Here is a 26,891-nt window from a genome sequence, read left to right as displayed (position 1 = left end):
TTTATAGTCATTACTGGATATATTTTCAAAACAGATAAAATAATCTTTGAGGAGAATTATTAGGCTACATTCGTTTTTTAGTCAAAGAATCTGAAAATAATTCCTTAGTGTTTGTCCCTACTGTGAAGGATAAATACAGAAAATATACACAGATGACCTTTGTACTATTTTCCCTTCAAGCCTACTATAGATCCACAATCATTTATCTAAATGATTAGATTCAGGGTGAGAAACATCAGGAAATTCAAAACTGGTCAGATCTTAGGAAAGTATTAAGTACATATATGGTATATTACCTAACTCCCAATGGGACCAGGGGCAGTACCGTATTCTCAAATACATTAATATTTCTCTAGCAAACTATATGAGCATTTATGCAAAATGGGATAAACAGTATAAATAGCCTCATATTGGGTGAGTTCTAGTATTGCCCCAAGTCAGTTCTGGTGCTAAACTTAAGCAAAATCTAGCAGTTTTCAGAGCTTTAAAAATTTTTGGAACTACAGAGGAAGGACTGTGGACTTGAACTATCAGATACTTATGTTCATACTTAAACGATACTTCCTTTCTCACTAAAGGTGTGACATAAATGCCAATAACTGGTAGAGTGAAGGTAAATTTTTGAAATGAACTCTTTTAAAGGAAACAAGCAAAATGAAGAAAAAGACCCAACTGGGTCACAGAATAATTGAGTACCTTCTAATGCAGAGGGTTAGGTTAGGTGGCCCAGGCAATTAAAGTCTTAAGCCCTGTTTTCCCTCGATCTCCTGTGTTATCTAATCTATCTACCTACCTTGTCTATCTTCCTCCCTTCTTTCCTTCCATCCTTCCTTCCCTCTTTCCTTCAGTCCTTCCTTCCTTCCTTCCTTCCTTCCTTCCTTCCTTCCTTTTTAAGTAATCTCTAATGCCCAACATGGAACTTGAACTCGTACTCGTAACCCCGAGATCAAGAGTCACATGCTCTACCAACTGAGCCGGCCGGGTGCCCCAGTGCATTACTTAATCTTTTTAGTCATTTTGTAGCCAGAGTGGTCTTTCTAAAATACAACTCATAGCCTTCAGGGGTGACAGGACAAAACCAAAGTTCCCTAGTTTGTCAGCAAGGGCCTGTCACTCGTGGCCCTTGTAATCCCTCTGTGCTGTAGCTCTCCATCCTCCCCTGCTCCACCCAACCACTCTCTGCAGCTCTGAACAGCTCAGAGTTGCCTCTGATACACTGTGCCCACTCCCACTACCCTGCCTGAATGTGTTCGCCTCTCTGCCTGAACACGCACTGCTGCTGTATGTGGCATTTAGATTCAGCTTGGATGCCACCTCTTGGAAGTTGTCCCTGATCTCCATCCCTCCCATGCACTTACACGGCAGCATGGAACTTCTGTCTACAAAAACACCTGGCGTATTGTGCTAATTGGGCAGTTTCCATGTAGCCTCTACACCAGACTCTGATAACCCTGGGAGCAAAGGCCATGTCTGCCTCTTCATCACTGACTGAGTCTTCAGCATGTGGCGTAAGTCCTGGCACATGGATGGTGCTGCATACCTATTCGCTAGATAAATTAATGAAATCAATGAGATACACAACAGGTTCAGAAGAGTGAAAAATCACTTAGGGTAGGGGCGTTCACGACAAGACTTAAACTAGATCTTGGAAGATACATAGATTTTTCATAGATGGAGGTAGGAGAAAGCATTTTAAGTTGGGGTGTGGCTGAAACATGGAGACAGGACGGTGTCAGGAATAGTCATCACTGCCCCCCTTAAGTAACCTTATTTTGCTGGAGGATAGGGATTATGGGAGGAAGAAAAGGAAAGAGCCAAAAAGAATGTTGATATCATCACCATCATCATCATTAATAATTAATTAAGAAGGCATTATGGTAGAAAGGATGACAAATAACTGTCAACCAACTGGAAGAGCTTGGGTAAAGTCATTTCATCTCTCCTGGTATTATCCGTAAAACTGAGGAGTGGGATAGTTTTTTGCAGTCCTAAAATTCTATGATCTTTAGAAGTGTATTGGACTCAGCTTCCTGGGGGTTCTTTATCAGGAGGACTGGAGAGGGCTCTGGGTGCTAGCAAAAAGAGTCTGTACTTCCAGCTGTAGGAAGTGTAAACTCACCAAGGTTACTGACCATGCAGGGATTCCAAGGCAGAAGAGAGACTCCCGGGCAGCAGCAAGGAGACTCCCCAGGGGACGGTGAAAGTATCAAACGAGGCAATCTCAACAGCATGGGTATGAGGGGACACGAAAAAGATCTGGGTTTAGCCCCCTGGGGTAAAGTTAGTAAGTCAGTCACCTTGGGGATCACAAGTATTGTTTCTAAAGGAATTACTGAAGAACAGCCAGGCCAAATCTTTGTTTTCCCCCTTAAATGCAAACTGCTACCCAGATATGGGTGCTGGAGACCATCACTGAGTTTCAGAAAGGCTGACCGTGGGGAGGCGGTGGTCTCCACTCTCACTAACCTGATGTACACAGATGTTACACTTATCACAGAACACCATATCATTCCCTTCTTCACTGTCTGGAGACCGGCACACATCACAGATCACATCTTCATCATACTCTATGCCTAGCCCTTCCTCTGTCTCAATAGCATGGTTCATATTTTCATGGCAATGGCGTTCCAGGACTTCTACTGTCTTTTCCATAAGATTCTCATCAACTGGCCCACAACCTGCACAGAAATACAAACAATCAATCAACCCATCAGTCAGCTGTCATTCCCAAATCACCTACTGTGAGCCCGGTGCAAGGATGGAGGGATTCTAAAAGATAAAACCATCTCTTCCCTGATCTAAAACAACCAGATTTCAAAGAATCTTTTACTAGAGCTATTCTAATATTTACCTATCATCACGTATTAGTGTTTGACACATGAAAGGAGAAATACATTTCACCACATTCCTTGTAAGATGTATTACTGACTCTTTCAGTTTTCTGTCTACATCCTAACCAGTCTCCTCCTAAATCTTTTTTCTCTTATTCCCACTGAGGGAGAAGTTCCTACTGAGCTTTGTAATTTTGAACACTTTAATTTACAGCATAATAAGATAATTAGGATCACATAACTGTTTGGACATAAATAATAATTCATTCTTAGCAAATGAGTCCCATCTAATGATTATATGAAGAAATTTTCACATAAAAAGGTATTAAGTCATAAAAGAAAATTCTAGGTTCTGTAAATGTCATTGTACATATGAAACATTTTGTTTTTCAAGCCCGACTTTTAAAAATATCCAATAATATTTTCCAACGGCAAACTATATATATAAAATAAACCTATTAGCATCCACAAAGGTCTAGCTGTAAATTCTGAAATTACCTTTTTTTGCCTCTTGATTCCTTTTCCTTCTATACTTTTAATTAAATAAAACTTTTAATTAAATAAAACCAACTTAATAAACCCAACTAAAAGATTCATATGGTGGATAGTGGCAACAACTAAACATACTTCTTTCTGGGGGGACTAATGATTTAGTGAGAGCACATATATATTTAACAGCTTGTAAACTCAGGAACAATTCTGACAATGATTCAAACAAATTTACCCAAGTGTTCTACTTCATTTGTAATATAAGCTATACTAAGAGACTCTGGAATTGCAAACAACCTTTTTAGTGTCGTAGCTACTTATGAAAGCAAAAAAAACCACCTAGGTAGTATGTTTCATTTTTCCAGCCAAGACAAATCACACACTTTTTTTTTTCCTGGCGTGGAGGAGGATATTCCACTTGACCCCATATTGGTTACGTAAACTTTGACAAGTTATTTATCCTCTTCAGGGCTTAGTTTCCTTATCTATAAAATAAGGACAATAATATAAACTCACTGATTTCTTGTGAGGCTGAGATGAGGTAATGTTTGTACACTGCTTAGTATAGTGCCTGCTATGTAGTAAGCACTCAATTTTTAAAATTCCTTAATCTGAACCAAAAAATATGCTTAATTTAATGTTGGTTTTACAAGTTTATTTTAAGCTTTTATAAGCCTCACTACAGTATCATTTACTCCAAAGAGTAAGACTTGAGATAAGGCAATCCTTTTTTAAAATTCTTCCAAGCCTAAATGCAATGTGGTGTCTTGGATGGGATCCTGGAACAGAAAAAGATCATTAGTGGAAGAACTGATGAAACCTCAATAAAGTCTAGAACTTATTATTTTTTTTTTTTAATTTTTTTTTCAACGTTTTTTATTTATTTTTGGGACAGAGAGAGACAGAGCATGAACGGGGGAGGGGCAGAGAGAGAGGGAGACACAGAATCGGAAGCAGGCTCCAGGCTCCGGGCCATCAGCCCAGAGCCCGACGCGGGGCTCAAACTCACGGACCGCGAGATCGCGACCTGGTTGAAGTCGGACGCTTAACCGACTGCGCCACCCAGGCGCCCCAATAAAGTCTAGAATTTAGATGATAGTAATGTACCTGTGTTGGTTCCTTAGCTTTGACAAATGTACTATGGGCAAGTGAGACATTGTTCACATTAGGGGAAACTGAAACTGCGTGAGGGGTACACGGCAACTGTATTACGTCTACAACTTTTCTGTAAATCTAAAACTATTCTAAAGTAAAAAAAGGTCATAAAAAATCATCCAAAGGGAATTAACTGCAAAATACCAAAGGGACCTCGTCATCAGGTGGTGTCATGCCGAAGGCAGGCCTGGAATGATCATAATGTATATAGATGTCATACGGTTCCTAAGTTCCTAAGCACAACCGCACGCTGAACCGTCAATCCACTCGATTAAGCTCTCATACTCTGACTTACCCCCTCTGTCAGTCTTTCATTCTCTTCCCTTTGTGGTTCTCACCCTAAACTGACACCCATTCTCTCCTTTTGGAAGGCAGAGCAAGAGAAGACATACAGTAAAAAGTTTTCAAAAGCAAGAAGTACTGGTTGCTGACAGAATAACTGCCACCATCATGCCAAACCGGATGTAATACGATGTTAAGTTTTTATTCACATGCATTCAGACGCCAACCTCAAAAGAAAGAAAAAAAGGGGAGGGAGGGAAGAAAAGGAGAACTGCTGATCCTTGTTGTGCTAACAATGGATAAACGTGATTCAAGCAAAAATGCAATCAAATGTATGCTTTACCGTATCTCCTACGGAGACTTAAATAAAACCACCCACAGAGTTCCAAAGGACCATTTGGACCTAAACACCGCTCAGGCTGAAGACTGGTCAAAGAGCTGTGCGTAAGCACAAAGTGAGTTTCCTTTCAGCCTAGCATTTCCCAGCACTGCCGGCACGGTACGGTACGGTACGGCATACCATCACTTTACCACTATTATTACGTGTACTTCCAAGTTTTGTTTGTTTGTTTGTTTGCTTGCCTTTGCTTAATTGAATTTTATTTTTCGAGACCTGCATGACAACTTCAGAACTCGCTAAAGGTAGTGAGATAGCTGAGAACTGCTTAGGGGAAGTTCTGCCCTAGGCCTTTCGTTCTCCTTCCGGCAGGAAATGACAAGTCTGGCATCAAGGCTCACCGGACACACCGACCTGTCGGGTGCAGCGGTGCTGCCTAATGCTGAAGTTACAACTTCTGTCCACCCAGCAGAGACGGCAGAAGTGCTGCTGCCCCTGGCCCTGCCCACTGATCAGAGTGTTTTTCAGGGCTGAGCCAGGAACCAGCTTCAGAATCCTCAACCAGGAGTCCAATTAGCCATGATCACTCTCACAATCAGAACTGGAAAACAATCTTATAAAACCTACATGCCATCCCTGACCTGTGCTATTCACAATGAACAAGGAAAGAAAAGGTCAGATTTAAATGTTATTGCTCTATTTCAGTATATTTATGCATTTCAAGAAATGCCTCATTAAGGTAAGATCAAAGAGAAAAATAAATGAAAAGGCCAGAAAAGAAAAGAAGCCACAAGATGAAAGCAAGTTAAATGGTCCTGACAACTTAAAAAAAACCACGAGTCAAGTCAAGGAATAACTTAGTTGTAAGAAAAGAACTTACCCATTTCTGCGAGGTCTTCATTGAGTTCCTGGAGCCAGAAGATGTCCATGTCGTCTAGGTCATAGCGACACACAGATGCTGCCAACTCCATAATGTTGATGTAGCCAGGTTCTGTGCTTTCCGAGCTGGAGCAGCGGATATACTTCCGGGGCCGCATAAACAGAACATCCTTTACTTTCTCAGCCACAACCCTAGACAAGTGAAAGAAAGAAACTGATAACAGTCGACAAATGACAGATTCTAGGGACTGACTGGGTGGGACCAACGGCACTCAGGCCATATGGTGGAGCTGAATGTTCTCCCTTGCCTCCATAGGGGGAGATCCCTTGCTCTGCCAACTGAGAGGTACGACAGATCCCTTTCTAGAAAGTAAATGGTTCTACAGATTCAGTTTTGTCATCTGCCGTGAACATTCTGACTGCTAATGAGATATTTCAGTTACACTTATCGCTCCTGGGTCTCTATTATCATTCATTCTAATAATGTTGCATTGTGTGTTCTTGGTGCAATAGCTACCACGTTTGTTTAGAAGGGGGAACTGAGGAAGAGGTGATACCTGCACAAAGGCACAGCAGATTCCATACCAAAGATAGATATACTTCAGCCAAAGTCATGATTTTCTGCCATGGAGGCAATACTGGATGGTGGTAAAGAGCACAGAGTATAGACTGGGGCGCCTGGGTGGCTCAGTTGGTTAAGCGTCTAACTCTTGATTTGGCTACTAGCACAGAGCCTGCTTGGGATTCTCTCACCCTTTCTCTCTGCCCCTTCCCAACTTAAAAAAAAAAAAGTACAGGCTATAGACTCACAAGCCTGGTTTTTCTGCCATTTACATACATAGTCATCTTGGGGAACTACTTTCTTTTTTTAAAATTTTTTAAGTTTTATTTATTTTGAGAGGGAGAGGGAGGGAGAGAGAGAGAGAGAGAGAGAGAGAGCGCGAGCACGAACAGGGTTGGAGCAGAGAGAGAATCTTAAGCAGGCCCCACACAGTGCAGAACCCGTTGTGGGGCGTGGACTCAGCAACCCTGAGATTATGACCAGAGCCAAAATCAAGAGTTGGCCGCTTAACCGACTGAGCCACCCAGGCACCCTGGGAACTACTTAGTTTCTATAAGGTTTGGTTTTCTTAGCTAAAAAGTAAGGACAGTAGTCATAAATTATGATAAAATAGTATTAAACTTGCAGGGCTATTATGATATGTGAAATAAATATATAAAGTGCTTAGCATAGTATATAGTAAAAAAAAAGATGTTTAATAATGTTATTGTTACTATATTTCTCGTTATTTTCACTATTTATGTAAATGAGGTGAAGCCTAAAGGCCATGGACTTACATAAACTTCAGGCATTTCCTAGCCATAAATGATAGTGACCGTAAGTCTGGGCCAGGGTAACATGACAGGATGAAAGATTCCTGTTCCTCTATCAACTTTTCCAGCAAGCCTGAGCAAACCTGTATTTCCTCTCACCCCTCCTGACACTTAGGAGCCCAAGCCAAGGAAACCAAGCAAGGGAAGAAATAGAAGTTTCTCACCAATGACGTATTCTACAATCAATGTTTTAGATACTGCATGAAGCATCAGAATACAAACAAGAGGAAATCTGGATTCTTATTCTCTCGCAATTTTAGTTTATTTTTATTTTTTTAAGTAGGCTCGATGCCCAGTGTGGGCTTGAACTCAAGATGCTGAGATTGCTGAGATCAAGACCTGAGCTGAGATCAATAGTCAGACACTTAACAGACTAAGCCACCTAGGCACTCTTCCCTGGCAATTAAAAAAATTTTTTTTAATTTTTATTTATTTTTGAGAGAAGGAGAGACAGAGTGCGAGTGGGGGAGGAACAGAGAGAGAGGGAGACACAGAATCCAAAGGAGACTCCAGGCTCCGAGCTGTCAGCACAGAGCCCAATGCGGGGCTTGAACTCACGAACCACGAGATCATGACCCGAGCTGAAGTCAGATGCTTAACCAACTGAGCCACCCAGGTGCCCCTAAAAAAATTTTTTTTAATGTTTATTTATTGCTGGGGGGGGGGGATGGAGACAGGGAGGGAGGGAGAGAGAGAGAGAGAGGCAGGCAGGCAGGCAGAGAGAGACTGAGACACAGAATCTGAAGCAGGCTCCAGGCTGTCAGCACAGAGCCTGATGCAGGGCTTGAACCCATGAGCCGTGAGATCATGACCTGAGCTGAAGTCATTTAACTGACTGAGCCACCCAGGCACCCCATTCCCTGGAAATTTTAAAGAACACAGTGGACCCTCTAAAAAAGAGAGAAAGAAATATGTACATATATCATAAAATGAAAACTGTTTCTCTGGAAGGCTTGTGGAGCCAGTTTCTTTACTCAAGAGTCACTATATATGTAGAAGGATTCATAAACATAAACGTATTTGTATAAAAACATGTAAGTATACATAGGCATAGTCCACCTTGTAAATATACAGTAAATATTTCTTCCTAAGCATTCTTCTACAAGGTTATGATTCCACATAATGTATGTTGAATAAAGTTAATAACTATATGCTTTTGCACATTTTAACTTTCCTATCATATGGAGTTTTTAAAGCCAAAGGCGACAAATATTTGAGGAAAAAAGCAGAACCCTAAAATATTTATTGAAGCTAAAAACTTGGGAACTGCTGACAGAGGCCTGCTTCCAACTGAAATGAACCCAACTGAAAAGGACAGGACATGCATATGAATTCTCCCAAGACAATGAGATTAAATATGCTATGCTTATTTGGTGCATGGCCTATGAGGTAATTATAGAATATCTAATTTTTTTCAAGATTCATCTTGTTCTAAAAGAAAGAATATTTTGCTAACTATTCATATTGATTGCCTCAAATTCTATGTGGAACAAGGTAGACTATAAATGTTCTTGACTTAAACTAACATGTTTATTAAGCTTCTGGAAGAAACCTCAGACTATGACTACACACACACACACACACTATATATATATCTATATCTATAGATATATATATATGTATATATCTTATACATATATACATACATACACACACACACACACACACACACACACACACACACACATATATATATATATATATATATGTTTTTAAGTGTTTATTTTTATTTTTGAGAGACAGACTGCAAGGAGGGGAGGAGAAGAGAGAGAGGGAGACACAGAATCCAAAGCAGGCTCCAAGCTCCGAGCTGTCAGCACGGAGCCCGATGCGGGGCTTGAACCCATGAACCGTGAGATCATGACCTGAGCCGAAGTCAGACGCTCAACTGACTGAGCCACCCAGGCGCCCCACACATATATATATATTTTAAAGTTTATTATAAGTAATCTCTACACCCAATGTGGGGCCTGAACTCATGAACATGAGATCAAGAGCTGCATGCTTCTTTGACTGAGCCAGCCAGGTGCTCTGAAGGCAAATATATTTTATTCGTTATTTATTTAAAGAAATTGGATGTTCTTTCGGCTCAGGTCATGACCTCACGGTTCGTGGGATCAAGCCCTGTGTCGGAGTTCTGTGCTGACAGTGTGGAGCCTGCTTGGGATTCTTTCTCTCCCTCTCTCTCTCTCTCTGCCCCTCCCCCACTCACGCTCTCTCTCCCTCCCTCTCTCTGTCTCTCTCAATAAATAAATAAGTGAAACTTAAAAAAAAAAGCCATCAGCCACAAAGGGAGAGATTAAAAAACGTGTTTATCACCAATATATAATAAACTCTTACAAATCAATTAGAAAAAGACAGACAGGTAGACAAGAAACTTGAATAGATACTTCAAAAATAAGGCTATCCACATGGCAAGAAAACTTCTTAACGGTTCTCAACCTCATTAGTTATCAGAGAAATGTAGATCGAAATCATAATTACTATTACCTACCAGAATGGCTAAACTTGGAAAGACTGACCAAAAACTGACATTACTTAAGTGTTTGTAAGGAAGCAGAGCAAACAGACCTCTCCTACACTGCCGGTGGGCGTGTGAATTAGTACAACCACTTTGGCAAACTACTCAGCAGCAGATATCCTAGCTGAACTTCATACCCTAGGACCTAGTAAACTCACTCTGAGGAATATACTTAACAAAAAAGTAGACATATGTATGTCAAAGGAAGAAAGATGTCTATATTAGCTGAAAACTGGAAGTGATACAAATACCTATCAAGATCAGAATGGATAAATAAAATGTGGAATATTGACAAAATGGACTATGACACAGAAGTGAAGCTTAATAAACTAGTACATGCAACAGCATGGATAAATCTCACAACTGTTATGATGAACAGAACAATCTAGCCTCAATATCAAGTTCAAAAACTGTCACCTATGGAGAGGGAGGTCAGTTACTGGGCATGAGCAGGAGGGCTTCTGGGGTGTTGGTCACATTCTATTTTTCGATCTGAGTGGCAGTTAAACAAGTGTACTTCATTCATGAAAGTTCACGGAGTTATACAGTTATGCTCTGGTCACTTCTCTATGTGTATATTACACTTCCATGCAAGATTTATAATGATAATGATGACAATGACGTTATGTCACTCATCTTTTCATATGTAACTTGAACTAAAGGTCTGAATCTAAGGACCGAATCTATGGCAGTGAACATACTATAGACTGAAACGGTAATACTAAAGGCAAGGAAATGCACGGGTAAAGGTGAAGTTAATTCAAATCTCACATGGAGAAATTTGTGTAGAGGGGAAGGTCTATGAGAATTAGTGAAAAATACTACTTTGGGATTTTTAAAATGCAGCTTTAACATCTTCAAGTACATACCACATGGCTGCAGCTGGGGAAAATTCCAGGATTATCCCTGGGTCATTTTCTTCTCTGGGCAATATATCCTAGGTATAGAGACATTCTTTGAATGTCACCAGAACAACTGATCAAATCAGCAAAAGCTCATAAGCCCAGAGGTATGAGCAATTTTGCCAGGATGATGTTAAGTAAGGGCAGTTTTTGATTTGGATGCTCAAATGTAAATGAATGTTGTAATAACTTCGTGGGTGACTGACCTTTGGTGAAAGGACCCACAGCCACACCTGCTTAGCTCCATAGAAAAAAGGCCTACCCACCGGCTCCTCAGGGTAGGCCAGGTTCACAGCATGTGAACACTGCTGTTTGACACTGAGGCAACAAAAGAAAGCTGCAACTACTCTAACCTGACTGACGGCCTCCCCTATATATTATGCACAGTGAATCCTTAGTGTGTCTTTGGTTGATCTAAATATTTGGCAGGTAGAGACTATGCTTCATTTCCCGGAGTGGATTAGGATCATTTGTGAACAGCACAGAAATTGCACAACACTTTATCATTATGGATTTTTTAAAGGCTTGAAATAAATGTCTTAAAAGCTACCTAAATAGGAGCCCCTTTATATTACTATCTCTAGTAGTTCCCCAAATTTCTCCTTGTTAATCTGGCCACTCTGGGTCGACTGCCTCTCTATCAAACTCCATGCCTCATCTATGAAACAAAGGACAATTATAACCTCTGTGACAGCTGGTATTTTCAAAATCTCACATGCTCTTTTACAATGTGACTTTGCTACTCCCCCATCAAGTGGTGAAGTCTATTTCTCCTCTTCTTCAATCAGGGAGGGCTTACGACTGTTTCCACCAACAGAATATGGCAGAAGTGATGCTATGAGAAGTGCAAGGCCGGGTCTTAAAAGGGAATACACCTTTCACCTTATTGGCCGGAACACGCGCAGGTGCCTGAGGCCTGTAAGAAGTCTGCCTGTGCTGAGACTGTTGTGCTGTGAGGAAACCAAAATGCATGGAGAAGCCATGTACGGTCTACGTCATCCCAGCCCAGGTGACAGACATGTTAGTGAATAAGCCTTCAGATGATTATAGCCCCCAGCTGCTGAGTCACCCCCAAATTTCAAGTCTTGCTGGATGAGGCCGTAGATATCACGGAGCAGAGACAAGCCATCTCCACTCTGCCCATCCGATTTCCTGACCCACAGAATCCATGAGTGTAACATAGCTGCTTGAAGCCGCTAAGTCTGGGGGCAACAGTAAGTGGGAAAGCCACCGGAGGGCTGCTTTAAACGTTAAGATGTGTGTATGAAGGTGCTGTCTACATTGTGCTTCTGACGGAGTCTCATAATTGAAAGCAAGAGTGGCAGACTGGTGCCGCATGAAACGGAACAGGAAAGGAAGTGTGGGGAGAGTGGGGCAAGGAGAACAGGGGAGGTGAGAGAGGCAGGATGATGAAATGGAGCAGTGGAGCGGGAGGCAGGCTTGGGCTCCCATTTATCATCAGGGCCATTCTTCCTTTGACTCACTATATGGAATCTGAGTATCTTTTGAAAGTAGGGTCAAGAAGATCTCCTTTAATACTGAGTCTGGGGTATGAGGCAAAGAAGAATCAAAGACAGCTCCAAGAATTTTGGCTAGAAAGACTGAAAAGACACAGCACAAAGAATGGATCTGCCATCAGTTAAACACAGGAAACTACAGGTGGAGCTAGTTTGGGAAGAAGATCAATAGTTCAGCTTGGGACATTTGAAGTCTCAGATGCCTACTGGACATCCAAATGGAGATGCTGAATTGGTGGTTATATATTTGAGCCTGGAATTTAGTGAAGAAAGTGCTGCTCTCCATAGTCCAGTTAGTTCAATGTTTACATTCCAAAAAGAAATAGGGGCCTGTCTGAATATCTATCCAAAATATCTAAAAGAGGAATATCTGAATATCCCTCTTTAAGTATCATTAGTGATTGATGATAAACTGTTAAGTGAAAAAAGCAAGTTCTAGAACATTCCCATATATATATATATATATATATATATATACACACACACACATACACACACACACAAGCATGTGTATAAGCATATATACAATGCAGTTGATGTTTTGTATTCTGATTCATTTTTGTTTTCACAATAAGTCAGTAATTCATCTATAATTAAAAGCATACATACATACACACACACACACACACACACACACACACACACACACACAGTAAATACATCAACCACTTGCGTGTCATAGAAATTATAATGCATGCTTCCTTTCAACCAAACATGAAGCACTGTTTTCCTTCCATTGTAACCTTGTGGCAACAGAAACTATTTAAATATACAAATGAAAACCTAAAACAAAAAAAATGATCTGAAGCTTGTTTATTGTTGACTAGCATAAAAAAATATCCATGGTCTACCTAAAAACATGTAATGAAGTTAACACCAACTTCATTTGTTGAACTTGCTTTCAGAAAGTTCCTTGTGGTAGTCAACAGACTTATCTCAACAGCTGTAACTTACAGTGCAAGCTGGCTCTGTGATTGTCTGCACCTCTCCCCTCAACTGCCACACACCCTACACTACGCTAAAGAAACAACTGCAGAAAGGACAGTGCAACAGAGGGAAAAAACTGGCTTGAAAACCAGAACAAAGATTCTGAAATATGCTTCACTTACTCTGCTGTATCACTTTCCCCTCCTTTTCAGTTATGACAGCCCCAAGGATCAGGTCAATTAACTTCTATATATCCAAAATTACTTAAGTCCATTAGGAAATAAAATTCTGAAGCATTCTGACAATCTTGTGGATTAGGTAATAAATAAAAAGCAAGTGTTTAGCTTATTAGTATTTAAGTTTCTCTAGCCGACTGATTAATCTGTCTGCAGGCAATTAGGCAAGTAACTGAAACACAAACATTAAAAATATTACTATTGTGACAGATTGAAGAGGGTCACATATCATCTGATATTCCTTCTGTCGAGAGGTAGGGTCTATTTCTCTCCCCTTCAGTTCGGGAGCTCTCTGTGACCTGCTCTAATAACATATGGTGGAAGTGGGGTGCCTGGCTGGTTCAGTCGGTGCAGAGCAAGGCTCCTGATCTCAGGGTCGTGAGTTCAAGCCCGCGTTGGGCATGGAGGCTACTTAAAATAAAAATCAGAATAAATTAAAAAAAAAAAAAAACTATGGTGGAAATAATACTATGCGAGTTTCTGAGCCCAGGTCTTGAGACTAGCAGCTTCCACTTGTTATCTCTTGGAATACTCACTCTTGGAGCCCAGAGGTGCTATGTAAGAAGTCAAATTATGCTGTTGAGAGATCATGTGGAAAGGTCCTAAGACTATATGGGAATTTGGGCAGTGCAGGTCACAGCATCAACTACAGGGTTACATTGGTGAATAGTATAAGTAAGGTCCCTGCGCTCACGGAGCTTTGAGTTTGTAATGTCACTATCAAAGAGTAGCAGAGAAATGCTAGGTGCTCACCAAACTGTTTCGTTTTCCATCTAGGCACACAGCAAGACTGCACCCTCCAGCCTTCTCTGCAGTCAGGTGGGCCAAGTGAGTGAGCTCTGGCCAATGGAATATAGGTGGATAAGCCACTTCAAATCCTAGCACCCCCAAAATCTACCTGTATAACCCTCCACATTGTCTTTTCTTTTCCTGCAGACTGGATTTAGAATTTTGTGGGGAAAGATGGGAGTAGAAATGGACCTAGCCAACAGAGAAGCCACTCATAAAAAAGCCTGAGTCCCTGAAGGACTACATGGGGCAGAGGTGACTCACATCCCAACCTACATTGGATGGAGATAAGTGCAATACATAAAACCTTCACTGTGTTAATACGCTGAGACTTTGGGGGAGGGGGATGTCTGTTATAGTAAATGGCCTATCTGGACTAATACAAAGAAGAACCTGTAAAGAGTTACTTCCCAATATTTTCATGTATGTTTTAACTTAAATAACTAGAGTAGTCCCCCTTTGTCTGTGGTTTCCCTTTCCACGGTTTCAGTCACCCACAGTCAACCGTGGTCTGGAGGCATATGATCCTCCTTCTGATGTATCATCAGAAGGTCAATAGTAGCCTAATGCTATGTCACAATGCCCATGTCATTCACCTCATTTCATCTCATCAAGTAGGCATTTTATCATCTCACATCATCATGAGAAGGGTGAGATATTTTGAGAGAAGACAGCACATTCACATAACTTGTATTATAGTATGTTGTTGTAATTGTTACATTTTATTAGTTATCTTAATCGTTTACTGTACCTAGTTTAGAAATTAAACTTTATCATAGGTGTGTATGTATAGGAAAAAACATAGCATACATAGGGTTTGGCACTATCCAGTTTCAGGCAACCAGTAGGGGTCTTGGAATGTATCCCCAGTGAATGGGGGGTGGGGGACTACTGTATTGTATTGCATTAGATTCATTCTTAAATTTCTCTAACAAATTTATGTTTTAGAATATTTTCTCTAGAGAAGTGAGATTTCTACCAGTGGAAAATAAAGTCACTAACCGATTAGGTTTTCATTTTACTAAAACCAACATGGATGAGCTGATCCAAAATAATGTACTAGAAGAGTTTTGCTTTTACATTCTGATATTACTTATATCCTATTGTGAACTGCTAGAGTCTTTATTAAAAACCTTTAGCAGAGAATTAAGGAATGTCATCATGCTCTTGATGCACACTGATTTACGATTTTTTAAATTTTGGAAGGTGGGAAGAATGTTTACAATTAAACAATTAACATTTCTTCTTTATATGAAAGTAATACGTGATCACTGAAGATACTGGTTTTCAATTTAAAAGCAATCATTCTAAGGTCTCATTATAAAGCATTTACATTTGTTTAGATTTGGCAGTTATATTAGAGGAAAACACTTTTATTTGTGGCTTTTGAGAGCAAAGCTACTATCTTCTTTTTTTAAAGTAGGCTCCATGCCCAGTGTGGCACCCAACGCAGGGTTCGAACTCACGACCCTGTGATCAAGACCTGAGCGGAGATCAAGAGTTGGACACAACCGACTGGGCCATCCAGGTGCCCCATAAAGCTACCATCTTTTAATTAAAAAACTGTTCAAGTATTCTCTCAATTGTGTAAATAACTCAACTGTTACCATGCACATCCTTAACTTGTAGGAGGTTTGTAATCTATGAAAACAACAATACTGAAGACATATAAAAAGAAACACTAACGCAAAAAGTTAGAAAATTAGCCAATAAAAAGGAACACAAATACTGTTCTGTCTTACAGTGTGGGGGAAAAAAAGTAACATAGTTGGACAGAGTGAAGTATAAGTAGAGAAATCAGCATCTCAAGTCAAAGTAGGAAAACATTTTTTAAAGTCACCTTGGTAGATTTGTGAAAGAAGGGATTTGTAAAAACAGGACTGGGATTACTTGGCAATTCAAGAACTGTGTTTTCTTCCACAGCGGCATGGCACCGAGGTGGCGGGGGGGGGGGGGGCCTGGGGTCTCGCACCTATCACTTTCTAAAAGGAGGCTGGCTCAACGAATGAGCAGGGACACACGGACGTCCACATGTAACAGAATGAAGCTGGGCCTTAACACTCCACAACATATACAAAAGTTAACTCAAATGGATCGAAGACGCAAGTGTGAGATGAAACTATAAGATTCTTGGGAGAAAACAGGTGCAGAACTTCAAAATCTTGGTTTAGGCAATGATTCCTTAGATATGACACCAAAAGGGGAAGCAACCAACGCAAAAAACAAACTAAACTTCATCAAAACTAAAAACTTTTGTGCTTCAAAGGACACTACCAAGGAAGTGAAAAGACAACTCATAGAATGAGAGAAATTATTTGTAAATCATGTGTCTGATAAGAGACTTATATCCAGAATATGTAAGGAACTTTTAGAACTCAGTAACAAAACAAACAGCCCAATTTTTAAAATGGAGAAAAGATCTGAATAATTTCTCCAAAGAAAAAATATATACGAGGTATGTATGAATGTAGTATATAAAAATGGGACATTCCAAAACCGCTGGTCAGGGGACTCTGTTGCCTTGTTCACCAACGGGTCAGATTTTTAGCAGCTGAGGGCATCTATTCCAAAGTGAATGTGATGAAACATAAAGAAGTAAAGACGAGGTGATTCACTTTGGCTGTCTGAACAGCAGTGTTTCATAGGAAGAGAAAAAAAAATCACACAAAGGCTTCTTTTTGTAATAAAGTAGAAAAGCTCTCTTTCAAAAAGAATATACACATGGCTAATAAGCACATGAAGAAAAGATGCTCAACATCATTAGCCATTAGGCAAATGCAACTTAACACTATGGAGAGATCTGCTTTATATCCACCAGGATGGCTATAATCAAAACGACAGGCAATAACAAGTGTTGGTAAAGACACGGAGAAAATGAAACCCTCATATATTGCTGGTAGGAATAGAAGATACAGATGCTCTGGAAAACAGTCTGACAGTTCCTCAAAATGTTAAAGACACAGTTACCACAGGACTCAGTAATTCTACTCCTAGGTACATGCCCACGAGAAATGAAAACTAAGTCCACTCAAAAACTTGTACAAGAATGCTCACAGCAGCATTATTTATAATAGTTAAAACATGGAAACAATCCAAACATCCATCGACTGATGAACAAACTAACAAATATGGTATATCCATACAATGGAATATTATTTGGCCATAATAAGTTAACGAAATACTGATATGTACGACTACGTGGATAAACCTTGAAAATGTTATGCTGCATTAAAGAAGTCAGACTCAGAGGCTACACACTGTATGATTCCATTTATATGAAATGTCCAGAAAAGGCAAATCCATAGAGACAGAAAGTAGGTTAGTGGTTGTTATAGACTGAATTGTGTTCTCCCAAAATTTTAATGTTGAAGCTCTAACTCCCAGTGTGACTATAGTTGAAGATGGGGCCTATCAAGAGATAACAAAGGTTAAGTGAGGTCATAAAGTGGGGACCTAATCTTGATAGGGTTGGTGGGTCCTTGTAAGAAGAAAAAGAGATGCCAGATCTTGACTTCTCTTTCTGTCTCTCCCCCACCCTCTGTGCACACAGAGGAAAGGCCACGTGAGAATCTTTAAAAAAAAAAAAAAAAAAAAGGCAAGCTGCACATTTATAAAAATACATGATGGTCATGTGACAAACCTGAAACTAGACTTGACTGAAGAACTTAGTGAAATCCCCCACCTCCCAATTTCCTATTTAAAAAATTTTTTAAGTTTATTTATTTTGAGAGAGAGAGAGAGAGAGAGCGCGCAAGCGAGAGAGAGCGAGCGCCAGCATGAGAGGGCTAGGGGCAGAGAAAGAGGGAGACAGAATTCCAAGCAGACTCCTTGCTGACACAGCACAGAGCCCAATGCGGGGCTTGAACTCATGAACCATTACATCATGACCTGAACTGAAAGAGTCAGGTGCTTAACTGACTGAGCCACCCAGGTACCCACCCACCCCAATTTCCTAGTTTGATCTATTAAAGTTTACTTGTTAGTTGTAGGTTTCCTTACAATAAACTCTTTCCATCAAGTGCTTGAGAAAGTGAAAAAATCTTTTCACTTTTAGTAAAGGAAATACAAGTGGTTAAAAGGGAAGGTTTATTATTAGCCCTTCCTACTTACTGTTATTCCCTGATCTTCTTTGTTTTTATGCCCTTCCCTTCCTAGTGTCATCTTTGCTTTTCTTACTTGTAATGTATTTTGGTTCTTCACTAATTTTCTTTCCTAACATCCACTCATTTTCCTCTTTGCTTTTGTCCTAGTCTCCTCACATCAATAAGTGTGCGTTGAAAACCTCCTATTTGACAACAGGAGCTCTGCTTTTAGGTAGCTTATAGTCACATCTTGTTGTCTTTCTTTTCTCTTCTCATCACGCATTTCTGTGCCTTCCTGTGCCCACTATCACATTTTCTTACCCATTTTTATGCTCCTCTATTTGTGATGACTGTTCATGTGTATATAGGCTTCCCAGTGTTACTGCTATGGTATATGAAAATACGGACAAGAAGGACATGAAAATGTCTGACTCTTGTGTTCACTCATGATGCTGCACTGATTTTGAGGAGACAGGAGATGGCGTTGATGACGACGGAGCTAGTGAGGCTCAGGAAATGTGCTGGGCCAGACTGTGGAGCTTTCTCTCCATGGGTGGAGTGGCCTGAGCTCGGGCTTCTAGAAGCGATCTGACAAGTGTTTCCGGGGCATGACGAGGGCCTAAAAACCTGAGGCGAGGGGCACAGAATTCAAGGATGTAACTGCTGCCCTTTAGGAACCTAACATGTGCCAGAAAAAGAGAAGATGTACAATAAGGTAATTCTCATAGTGAGCAGCGGGTCCCACCAGTCCCTTTATCTGGTGCTATTCCTTCCATTCCTTCCTTCTTTTCTGCACTCAAAACTCATACCAAGCATTTTATTTCATGCCAGCCTTTGCGCAAAGCACTGGGAAACACAAAGACCAATATGAAAAAATGGCTTCCAAACCAGTCATTACTCTCTTTAAAAAAAAAAAAATTTAATGTTTGTTTGTGTGAGAGAGACAGACCTCGAGAGAGAGATCGATCAGGAGCGGGGGAGGGGCAGAGAGAGAGGGAGACACAGAATCCGAAGCAGGCTCCGGGCTCTGAGCTGTCAGCACAGAGCCCAACACAGGGTTCAAACTCACAAACCGTGAGATCATGACCTGAGCCAAAGTGGAACACATTACTGACTTAGCCACCTAGGCACCCCAGTCATTGCTCTTGAGGAGCTGAACTTACTCCTTTCTCTGGCAGAAAAGTCCTCTCCTACTTAAACGTTCTTCTCAAGTCTTTGTAAATGAAGGTTATGTGCTTATAGTCAACCCGATATTCCAGTTTCATCCCCTTTCATTTGGGTTTATGCATTTCACAGACTGTATGTTTTGGCCTTCTATTTACAGATGCTATCACGACAAGGCCCCTATTAAAATGAAGCAACTTCTAATGGGATTATATATTAATAGGTTTCTTACAAGGTTATGTCATTAATGTTGTTTCTCTTCAAAGACTAGTAAATGCTAGTAGACTTGGAAATCCTAGTCTCTAAAACCTTATCACAAGTTCAGATTGGACTTCAAGATAGTTTAACCCTGCGAATGGGCACATATTATATCCCTAAATAAACGAGCTTGACTCTAACTGCTGGCCTACCCTAGCCTCAGACCATCTGCCACTGGTGGCAGTATATGACTTTGTATTATAAATGTATCATTACCCATTCAAAGTCTCTCCCCAGCCAGCGCACAGATAACCGTAAGATCATTCATTCCTTAAGTCAAAGCAAGTACCTGACAGAAGGCTGTGGAATATTGTCTGGACTGGCTGGTACCTGGACTCCCTTTTCCCATTCTTCCTTCCATGTATCCGCAAAGAGGTAATAGCTGTCAGGACTAATATGATGAGAATCTGGAAGTTTCATGGCACTGATGAGGTCCTTCCGGAATACCTGAGAAGACATTGTACACATCTTGAGAAGACCATCACTATGAAACTAAAACCATTTAATGTTCTCCTTTTAAAAAGACTATCCTCACCCACTCTACACTTCAACAAGAGACACCTTCAACTTCCTCAATGGCCAGATCAACTTTTATTTGGAAAGTGTTTGAGGTACCGACAGGGAAGCCAGTTTGTTCTGAATTTAATAAAGAGTAAAGAAATTCTTCTCGGAGTGCCTGGGCGGCTCAGTCGGTTGAGTGTCCAACTCTTGATTTTGGCTCAGGTTATGATCACACCATTTGTGAGATCGAACCCCACATCGGGCTCTGCACTGACAGCATGGAGCGTGTTTGGGATTCTCTCTCTCTCCCCCTCCCCTGCTCGCTTTTTCTTTCTCTGTCTCTCAAAATAAGTAAATAAACTTAAAAAAATTCTTCTCGAATTATTTCCGAGGGCTCTTTGAATTTAAATCAACAATACAGGTTACTCTAAAACTGTATGAAACAAACAACCTTTAACGCTCTCAAATTAAGCAATAAGTATCCTTTGATAACTTATAGTTATTTATTTAGCCATCACTTTATTTTTTAATTACTTACTCAGACACACAGAAAAGTTACAGAAATAGCACAGAGCTCCCCTTCATACGGTTTCTTCTAATGTTAATATCTAACATAACCAAAGTACAATTAGCTAAACCAGAAAATTAATATTGCTGTAATACTATTAATTAAGCTACAGACCTTATTAAAATGTTACTGATTTTCCCATTAATGTTCTTCTGTTCCAGAATTCAATCCAGAATCCCACATTGCAATTAGTTGTCATGGCTCCTGAGTATTCTCCAGTATGTGAGGCTTTTTTAGTCTTTCCTGGTCTTTCAAGACCCTGACACTTTTGAAGAGTACTAGTCACGTATTTTAGAGAATATCCCCACAATTTGGGTTTGAATGATGTTTTCTCAGGATTAAAGCTATTCGCTTTTGGCAAGAACACCACAGAAATGATGCTGTGCCTTTCTTGTTCCATTTTATCAGCAATGCATAATGCCAATGTCCTGTCAGTGGTGATATTAAACTTGATCGCTTGGTTAATGTAGTGTCTTGCTGGTCTTCTCCACTGTTAGGTTACTGTATTTCCTTTTGTAATTTATAAATATCCTAGAGGAGATACTTTGAGATTATAAAAATATCCCATTTCTCCTCAAACTTTAGCATCCACTGGTGGATAACTTGCCTGCAACAATTATTACTGTGGTGTTCTAATGGTGATTTTCTATGTCCCTCAGTCCTACGTTTATCGATTGGAACTGCTCTGTAAGAAAGATCTGTCCTTTCTTCCCCCTTATTTTTCAATTGTTTAGTTAGATCATTATAGACTTGTAAGTATTTCTTTATTCTTCCAGTTATAATCTAGTATTAGTGTTATTTATTTTGTTGCTCAAATTGTTTCACCTTTGATCACTAGGAGCTCTTTTGGGTTGCCTAACATCTGTGCTCTTTTAATGCATCCCATCCTTTTTTGAGTATTTCCTTAATTCTTTACCTTACAACATGTTCCAGGCACGTTTGTATCTTCTAACTGCTTATAAAAGCTATTGATCTTATATGTTAACTTCACTGAATTCTTTTATTGCTTGCATTAGTCTTATCATTGATTTTCCTATGGTTTTCCAGATATATTATCATATCATCTGCAAACAGAATTTCGTATCTTCTTTACCTAGTCTTCTGTCTCTAATTGGTTTCTCTTGTTTAATGGAATTGGCAGATATTGCACTAACATTTGGAACAGTATTGGGGATAGTGGACACATCTGCCTTCTTCCTGAAATTGGGGGAAACGCATCTAGTGTTCTCTATCAACTAAGATACTAGGGTGAGGACCTAGTATATACACCTAGTATATGGTGTATATACATTATATATATGTTAAATTATCTTACAGTTCCTTTTTTCTTGAATGTTTTCGAAGGCCTGGGTACTGAATTTTGTTAAAGGCTTCTTCAGTGAATATGAGAATAATTATATAATTACTTTCCTTATATATTAATATACTGTATGATAATATTGTATTTCTTAATACCAAACAAATTCTGCATTTCTGGAATGAATGTTATTTGGTCATGGTATACCTTCTTACTATGGTTTTGTATTCTGTCTTCCGTTATTTACTATTTCTGTATCATATTCATGAGTGATATTTATCTGAAGTTTTCTTTTTTAATTGCCTTTGTCTTTTAGGTTTAGGTATCAGTGTTATGCATGTTTCATAAAAAGAATTAGAACGTTTTCCTTCTGTTAACAATGCTCTAGAATAATCTGAGAATTACTGGGACTAACTGGTCCCTATGAAACCATCTGGACTTGGTGCTTTAAAAGCTTTTTTTTTTAACGTTTATTTATTTTTGAGAGAGGGAGAGTGAGAGAGAGAGTGAGAGAGTGCGCGCAAGTGGGAGGGGGCAGAGACAGAGGGAGACAGAGAATCGGAAGGAGACTTCAGGCTCCGAGCTGTCAGCACAGAGCCCAACATGGGACTCAATCCCACGAACTGTGAGATCATGACCTGAGCCAAAGTTGGACGCTCAACCGACTGAGCCACCCAGGTGCCCCTGGACTTGGTGCTTTTATTGTGCAGTAGTTCCTAATAACATACTCTACTTATTCTTTGGAAATTGATCACTTTAAGCTTTCTACTTAGTCTAATGGAGTCAAGTTTGGTAATCTGTATTTTCATAAGAGTTATCTATCTTATCCAGTTTTTCAAATTTATTTCTGCAGAGGCTTGCAAAGTATAGGGAGGTCTACTTTGGACAGAAGTGTGGGATCATAAAAATGATGGTGCATATAGAAACTGTGAAAAGCAATATTAACAATTAATGGGGTAATTATGATTTTTCTATGCACTTTAAACATTTTGGTCAACATATTAGAAACTCTCTTATTGTTGGCTATAAGTGTATATAAAAAATGAAAAATATAATATTTATTTAGTATACTGTAATTAAACAATGGAAACATTGAGAACTTAAGTTAATATTTATTTAAAGATTTATCAAGAGTGGGTGGAACAATGCTCACCTTTTTCTGATCATAAATTTAAGATATGGAACAAACATCTGAGATGGAATGTTTTCAACTAATCATTATTTTTAAAAATCTATGATTTCAGGGGCACCTGGGTGGCTCAGTCGGTTAACCGTCCGACTTCAGCTCAGGTCATGATCTCACGGTTCGTGGGTTCGAGCTCTGCATTGGGCTGTGTTCTGACAGCACAGAGCCTGGAGCCAGTTTTGGATTCTGTATCTCTCTCTCTCTCTGCTCTCCCTCCCTTGCTTGTGCTCTCTCTCTCCCCCAAAAATAAATAAACATTAAAAAATTAAAAAAATCTATGATTTTGGTTTGTATTTCCCCTTTCACCCAAGAGTTGTTTAATAGGTTTTAAAGTTTCCATAGGAAAGGACCTTCCTGTTTTTGTTAGTAATTTCTGATTTTACTGCGTTGTGACCAGAATTTTTGTTTACATCATGTCTACATAATGGAAATGTTTTTCCTTGTGACTTAATATTTGATCACTCTGTAAGTGTACCACAGACATTTGAGAAGGTGTATTGTCTATTATCTCTAATATCAAGAGTTAGAGTTTGATAGATATTAATCAGATGTACCTTACTGCTTAAGTTGTTTAGATCTTCTATCTCCTCACTTATTTTTTTGTTCACTTAATCTGAGACTGAGAGAAGTGTATGAAAGCCCCCTATGGTTGGTGTGTTTCCACCTACGTCTCCTTGACTCTTCTATAGTTTTTGCTCCAGAAAGGTGGTTGCTGGGTTATTCAGTGCACAAATACTCTAAAGTATTACATCTTCACGGTAAGTTGTAGCTTTTAACATTAAAAAGTCTTCTTTGGGGCACCTGGGTGGCTCAGTCGGTTGAGCGTCCGACTTTGGCTCAGATCATGATCTCACGGTTCGCGAGTTCGAACCCAACGTCAGGCTCTGTGCTGACAGCTCAGAGCCCGGAACCCACTTAGGATTCTGTGTCTCCCTCTCTCTCTGCCCCTCCCCCACTCACACTCTATCTCTATCAAAAATAAACAGACTCAAAGAATGTTAAAAAGTCTTCTTTGCTTTGGGGGCTTGATTTCTACTTTGTCTACTATCAGGCTCACTCCTCCTCCTACCGTCCTCCTGGTATACCTTTGTCCATCTCTACTTTTAGCCTTTCTGAGTAGGTGTTTTAGGTATATTTTTGTATACAGCATATAGTTGCGTCTTGTTTTGTGAGCCAAAATAATATTTTTCTTTAATAGCTGTTAAGCCCATTCATATTTACTGGCATGACTCAGATGTTTGGTCTCAACTGTCATATTTGATAATTACATGTGTTATATTTCCTTGTGCATCTTTCTCTACCAGATGCGTATTCTTTGCTCTTTTAATTACAGTATTTTTTTTGCATTTAAGGTTCATATTTTTATTCTATTTGTTATCTTTGTACTTAGATCTTTAAAAAATGCCCTTAGTTTCATTGTCTTTTTTAACCTTTTACTATCTGGTTTATCAGTTTTTATTGCACTCAGTGAACACCTCAGAGGTGAGGAGGATAGGAATGAAATGTCTACTGTGGCAGCCAAGAGGATCCCAGCACGAGCCTTAACCTGATCCCTGGCAAGGGAGCCCTAGCTGCGTGATAATTTCAAAGGACAGAGATAGAGGATGATCATATGAGTACAGCTACAACTTGGACTCAGGGAAACAAAGAGATTCTTCATAGCTCATTTTCTGTACCCTAAGTACAATTAGGCACTGACAATATGGGAACCATGATCCATCTAAAGTTTGATGTACTGTCATCCTCTGGTTGAAAGGGTCCCTGGGTGACTAACGGGCACAGAAATATGCTTACCAGCCTGGAAACATAACTTAAATGGCCGTGGAAGCCTAAGCTTTGTGATTCTGCCTTTTCAACAACAGAAAAAAGCATGCCATGGGATCGTAAGCTAAGCTGGCAACGATTTCAGTGATGAAGGCCCAGTTGAGGTCTAAGCAATGAGGGAATATACTTTTACATAAAAGTATACATACACTGGTCTATACGTCATCTACTAATTTCTAATTCTAAAAATATTCAACCAACCACTGGCAGGCTGAAGGTAAACATGTGCAAATTTCTGGAAGGTCAAAGGAAAAACATGCTATCAATCAAACATTTTAGCCTTTATTTATTTAAAAAAAATTTTTTTTTCAACGTTTTTTATTTATTTTTGGGACAGAGAGAGACAGAGCATGAACGGGGGAGGGGCAGAGAGAGAGGGAGACACAGAATCGGAAACAGGCTCCAGGCTCCGAGCCATCAGCCCAGAGCCTGACGCGGGGCTCGAACTCACAGACCGCGAGATCGTGACCTGGCTGAAGTCGGACGCTTAACCGACTGCGCCACCCAGGCGCCCCCATTTTAGCCTTTAATGCTAATAAAGGTTCTCTGAGGAGAAGCGCTGTTCAAATTCTGTGTGACGTGAAGTAGAGGCACAGAGCGTGATCTAATAAAGCAGTTAATTCTCTGTTGGTGCACTTCTGCTTAAACTGACAACATTTCAGAGTATAGGACTGAATTATCACATAATCAAATGATGCCATTTAAACGAATAAAGACTCATTCCATTTGCTACTTTACAGGGAGAACCCTGCAAACGCCTGTTGCTTTCACTTAGGGATGATTTAGAATTAATATGCTCTGAGCAAAGTAGAGAAGGAAACCAACCTTAAACTTCATGCTAGTGGCCAGGTGGCAACAAAATGACCTACCTACCAAGAATCTTAGCCAATTAAAGATAATTGGGTGCTGTGCAGGGAGAAAGCTGTCTACAGGAAAAAAAAAAACTGGTGGTTTATTACAAAGTTCTTTGTATAAGGGGGTAAGAGAGGATCACAGACATATCCATTTAGCGTGTTCTGCACAGAGCTTAGTGTTCTGCATGGCTAGGGGGAAAATCTCAATCACCATTTTCCTGAACACTGATCCATTTCTATAAATGACTACAGAGCCTTTAATGAGCCAGTGGTTAAGGAGCGGTGACAATTTACAATTGTGCTAATAAACTACTGTCTTTGGGAGAGAGTGTGCTGTGGGAAATCCTATGTTAGATCTGGAAAGAATACTAAAGCTAAGTATTTTCAACCTCCTAAAATATTTCATTGTTTTCCATGTGATACACTTCGCAAAATAAATTAACTGATTTGCAAATCATGCTTCGGACTTAATATATGTCACACCATCTAACCATATAGCTTAAGCTGTATCTTTACACTTGATGTAACTGCTTATGAACATCTGTCCTGTATAGTTTCCTAAGTAGCCTGGAAACATATTGTAGTGGGATGAGTGGTGGCCCCCCAAAAGATATGTCTACATTCTAATTTCTGGAACCTGTGAATATTAGCTTATTTGGAAAAGGGATCTTTGCGGACATAAATAATTTAAGGACTCTGAGATGAAGAGGTCATTCCAGAATTTTTGGGTGGGCTCTAAATCCAATGACAAGTGTTCTTACGAGAGAAAGGCAGAGACAGATTTAAGACAGAACAGGAGGAAGCAGTGTGACCAGGAAGGCAGAGTTTGGAGTGACTCACTGATCCACAAGTCAATAAATGCTGATAGTCATCAGAACCTAGAAGTGGCAAAGGGTGGAATCTCCCCTAATAGCCTGG

General features: G+C 39.9%; 1 protein-coding gene across 3 annotated transcripts in view; it reads right to left on the bottom strand.

The window, feature by feature from the left end:
* The window catches only part of JADE3 (jade family PHD finger 3), a 134,460-nt gene that overhangs the window by 25,274 nt on the left and 82,295 nt on the right, over nucleotides 1-26,891 (bottom strand). For all 3 annotated transcript variants that reach the window (XR_007460542.1, XM_049644579.1, XM_049644580.1), the window contains 3 exons: nucleotides 20,033-20,190; nucleotides 5,975-6,165; nucleotides 2,467-2,678 (listed from right to left, as the gene is read on the bottom strand). Coding sequence is in view for 2 of the 3 variants with exons in the window: in XM_049644579.1 (XP_049500536.1) it covers nucleotides 2,467-2,678; nucleotides 5,975-6,165; nucleotides 20,033-20,190 (561 nt within the window). In the remaining variant the exon portion in view is untranslated. The remainder of the gene's footprint in view (nucleotides 1-2,466; nucleotides 2,679-5,974; nucleotides 6,166-20,032; nucleotides 20,191-26,891) is intronic.

The sequence above is a fragment of the Panthera uncia genome, chromosome X (assembly GCF_023721935.1).
Source record: "Panthera uncia isolate 11264 chromosome X, Puncia_PCG_1.0, whole genome shotgun sequence".
Taxonomy (NCBI): Eukaryota; Metazoa; Chordata; class Mammalia; order Carnivora; family Felidae; genus Panthera; species Panthera uncia.
The sequence above is the reverse complement of the archived record's forward strand: the minus strand, read 5'-3'. Positions and strand labels throughout refer to the sequence as shown.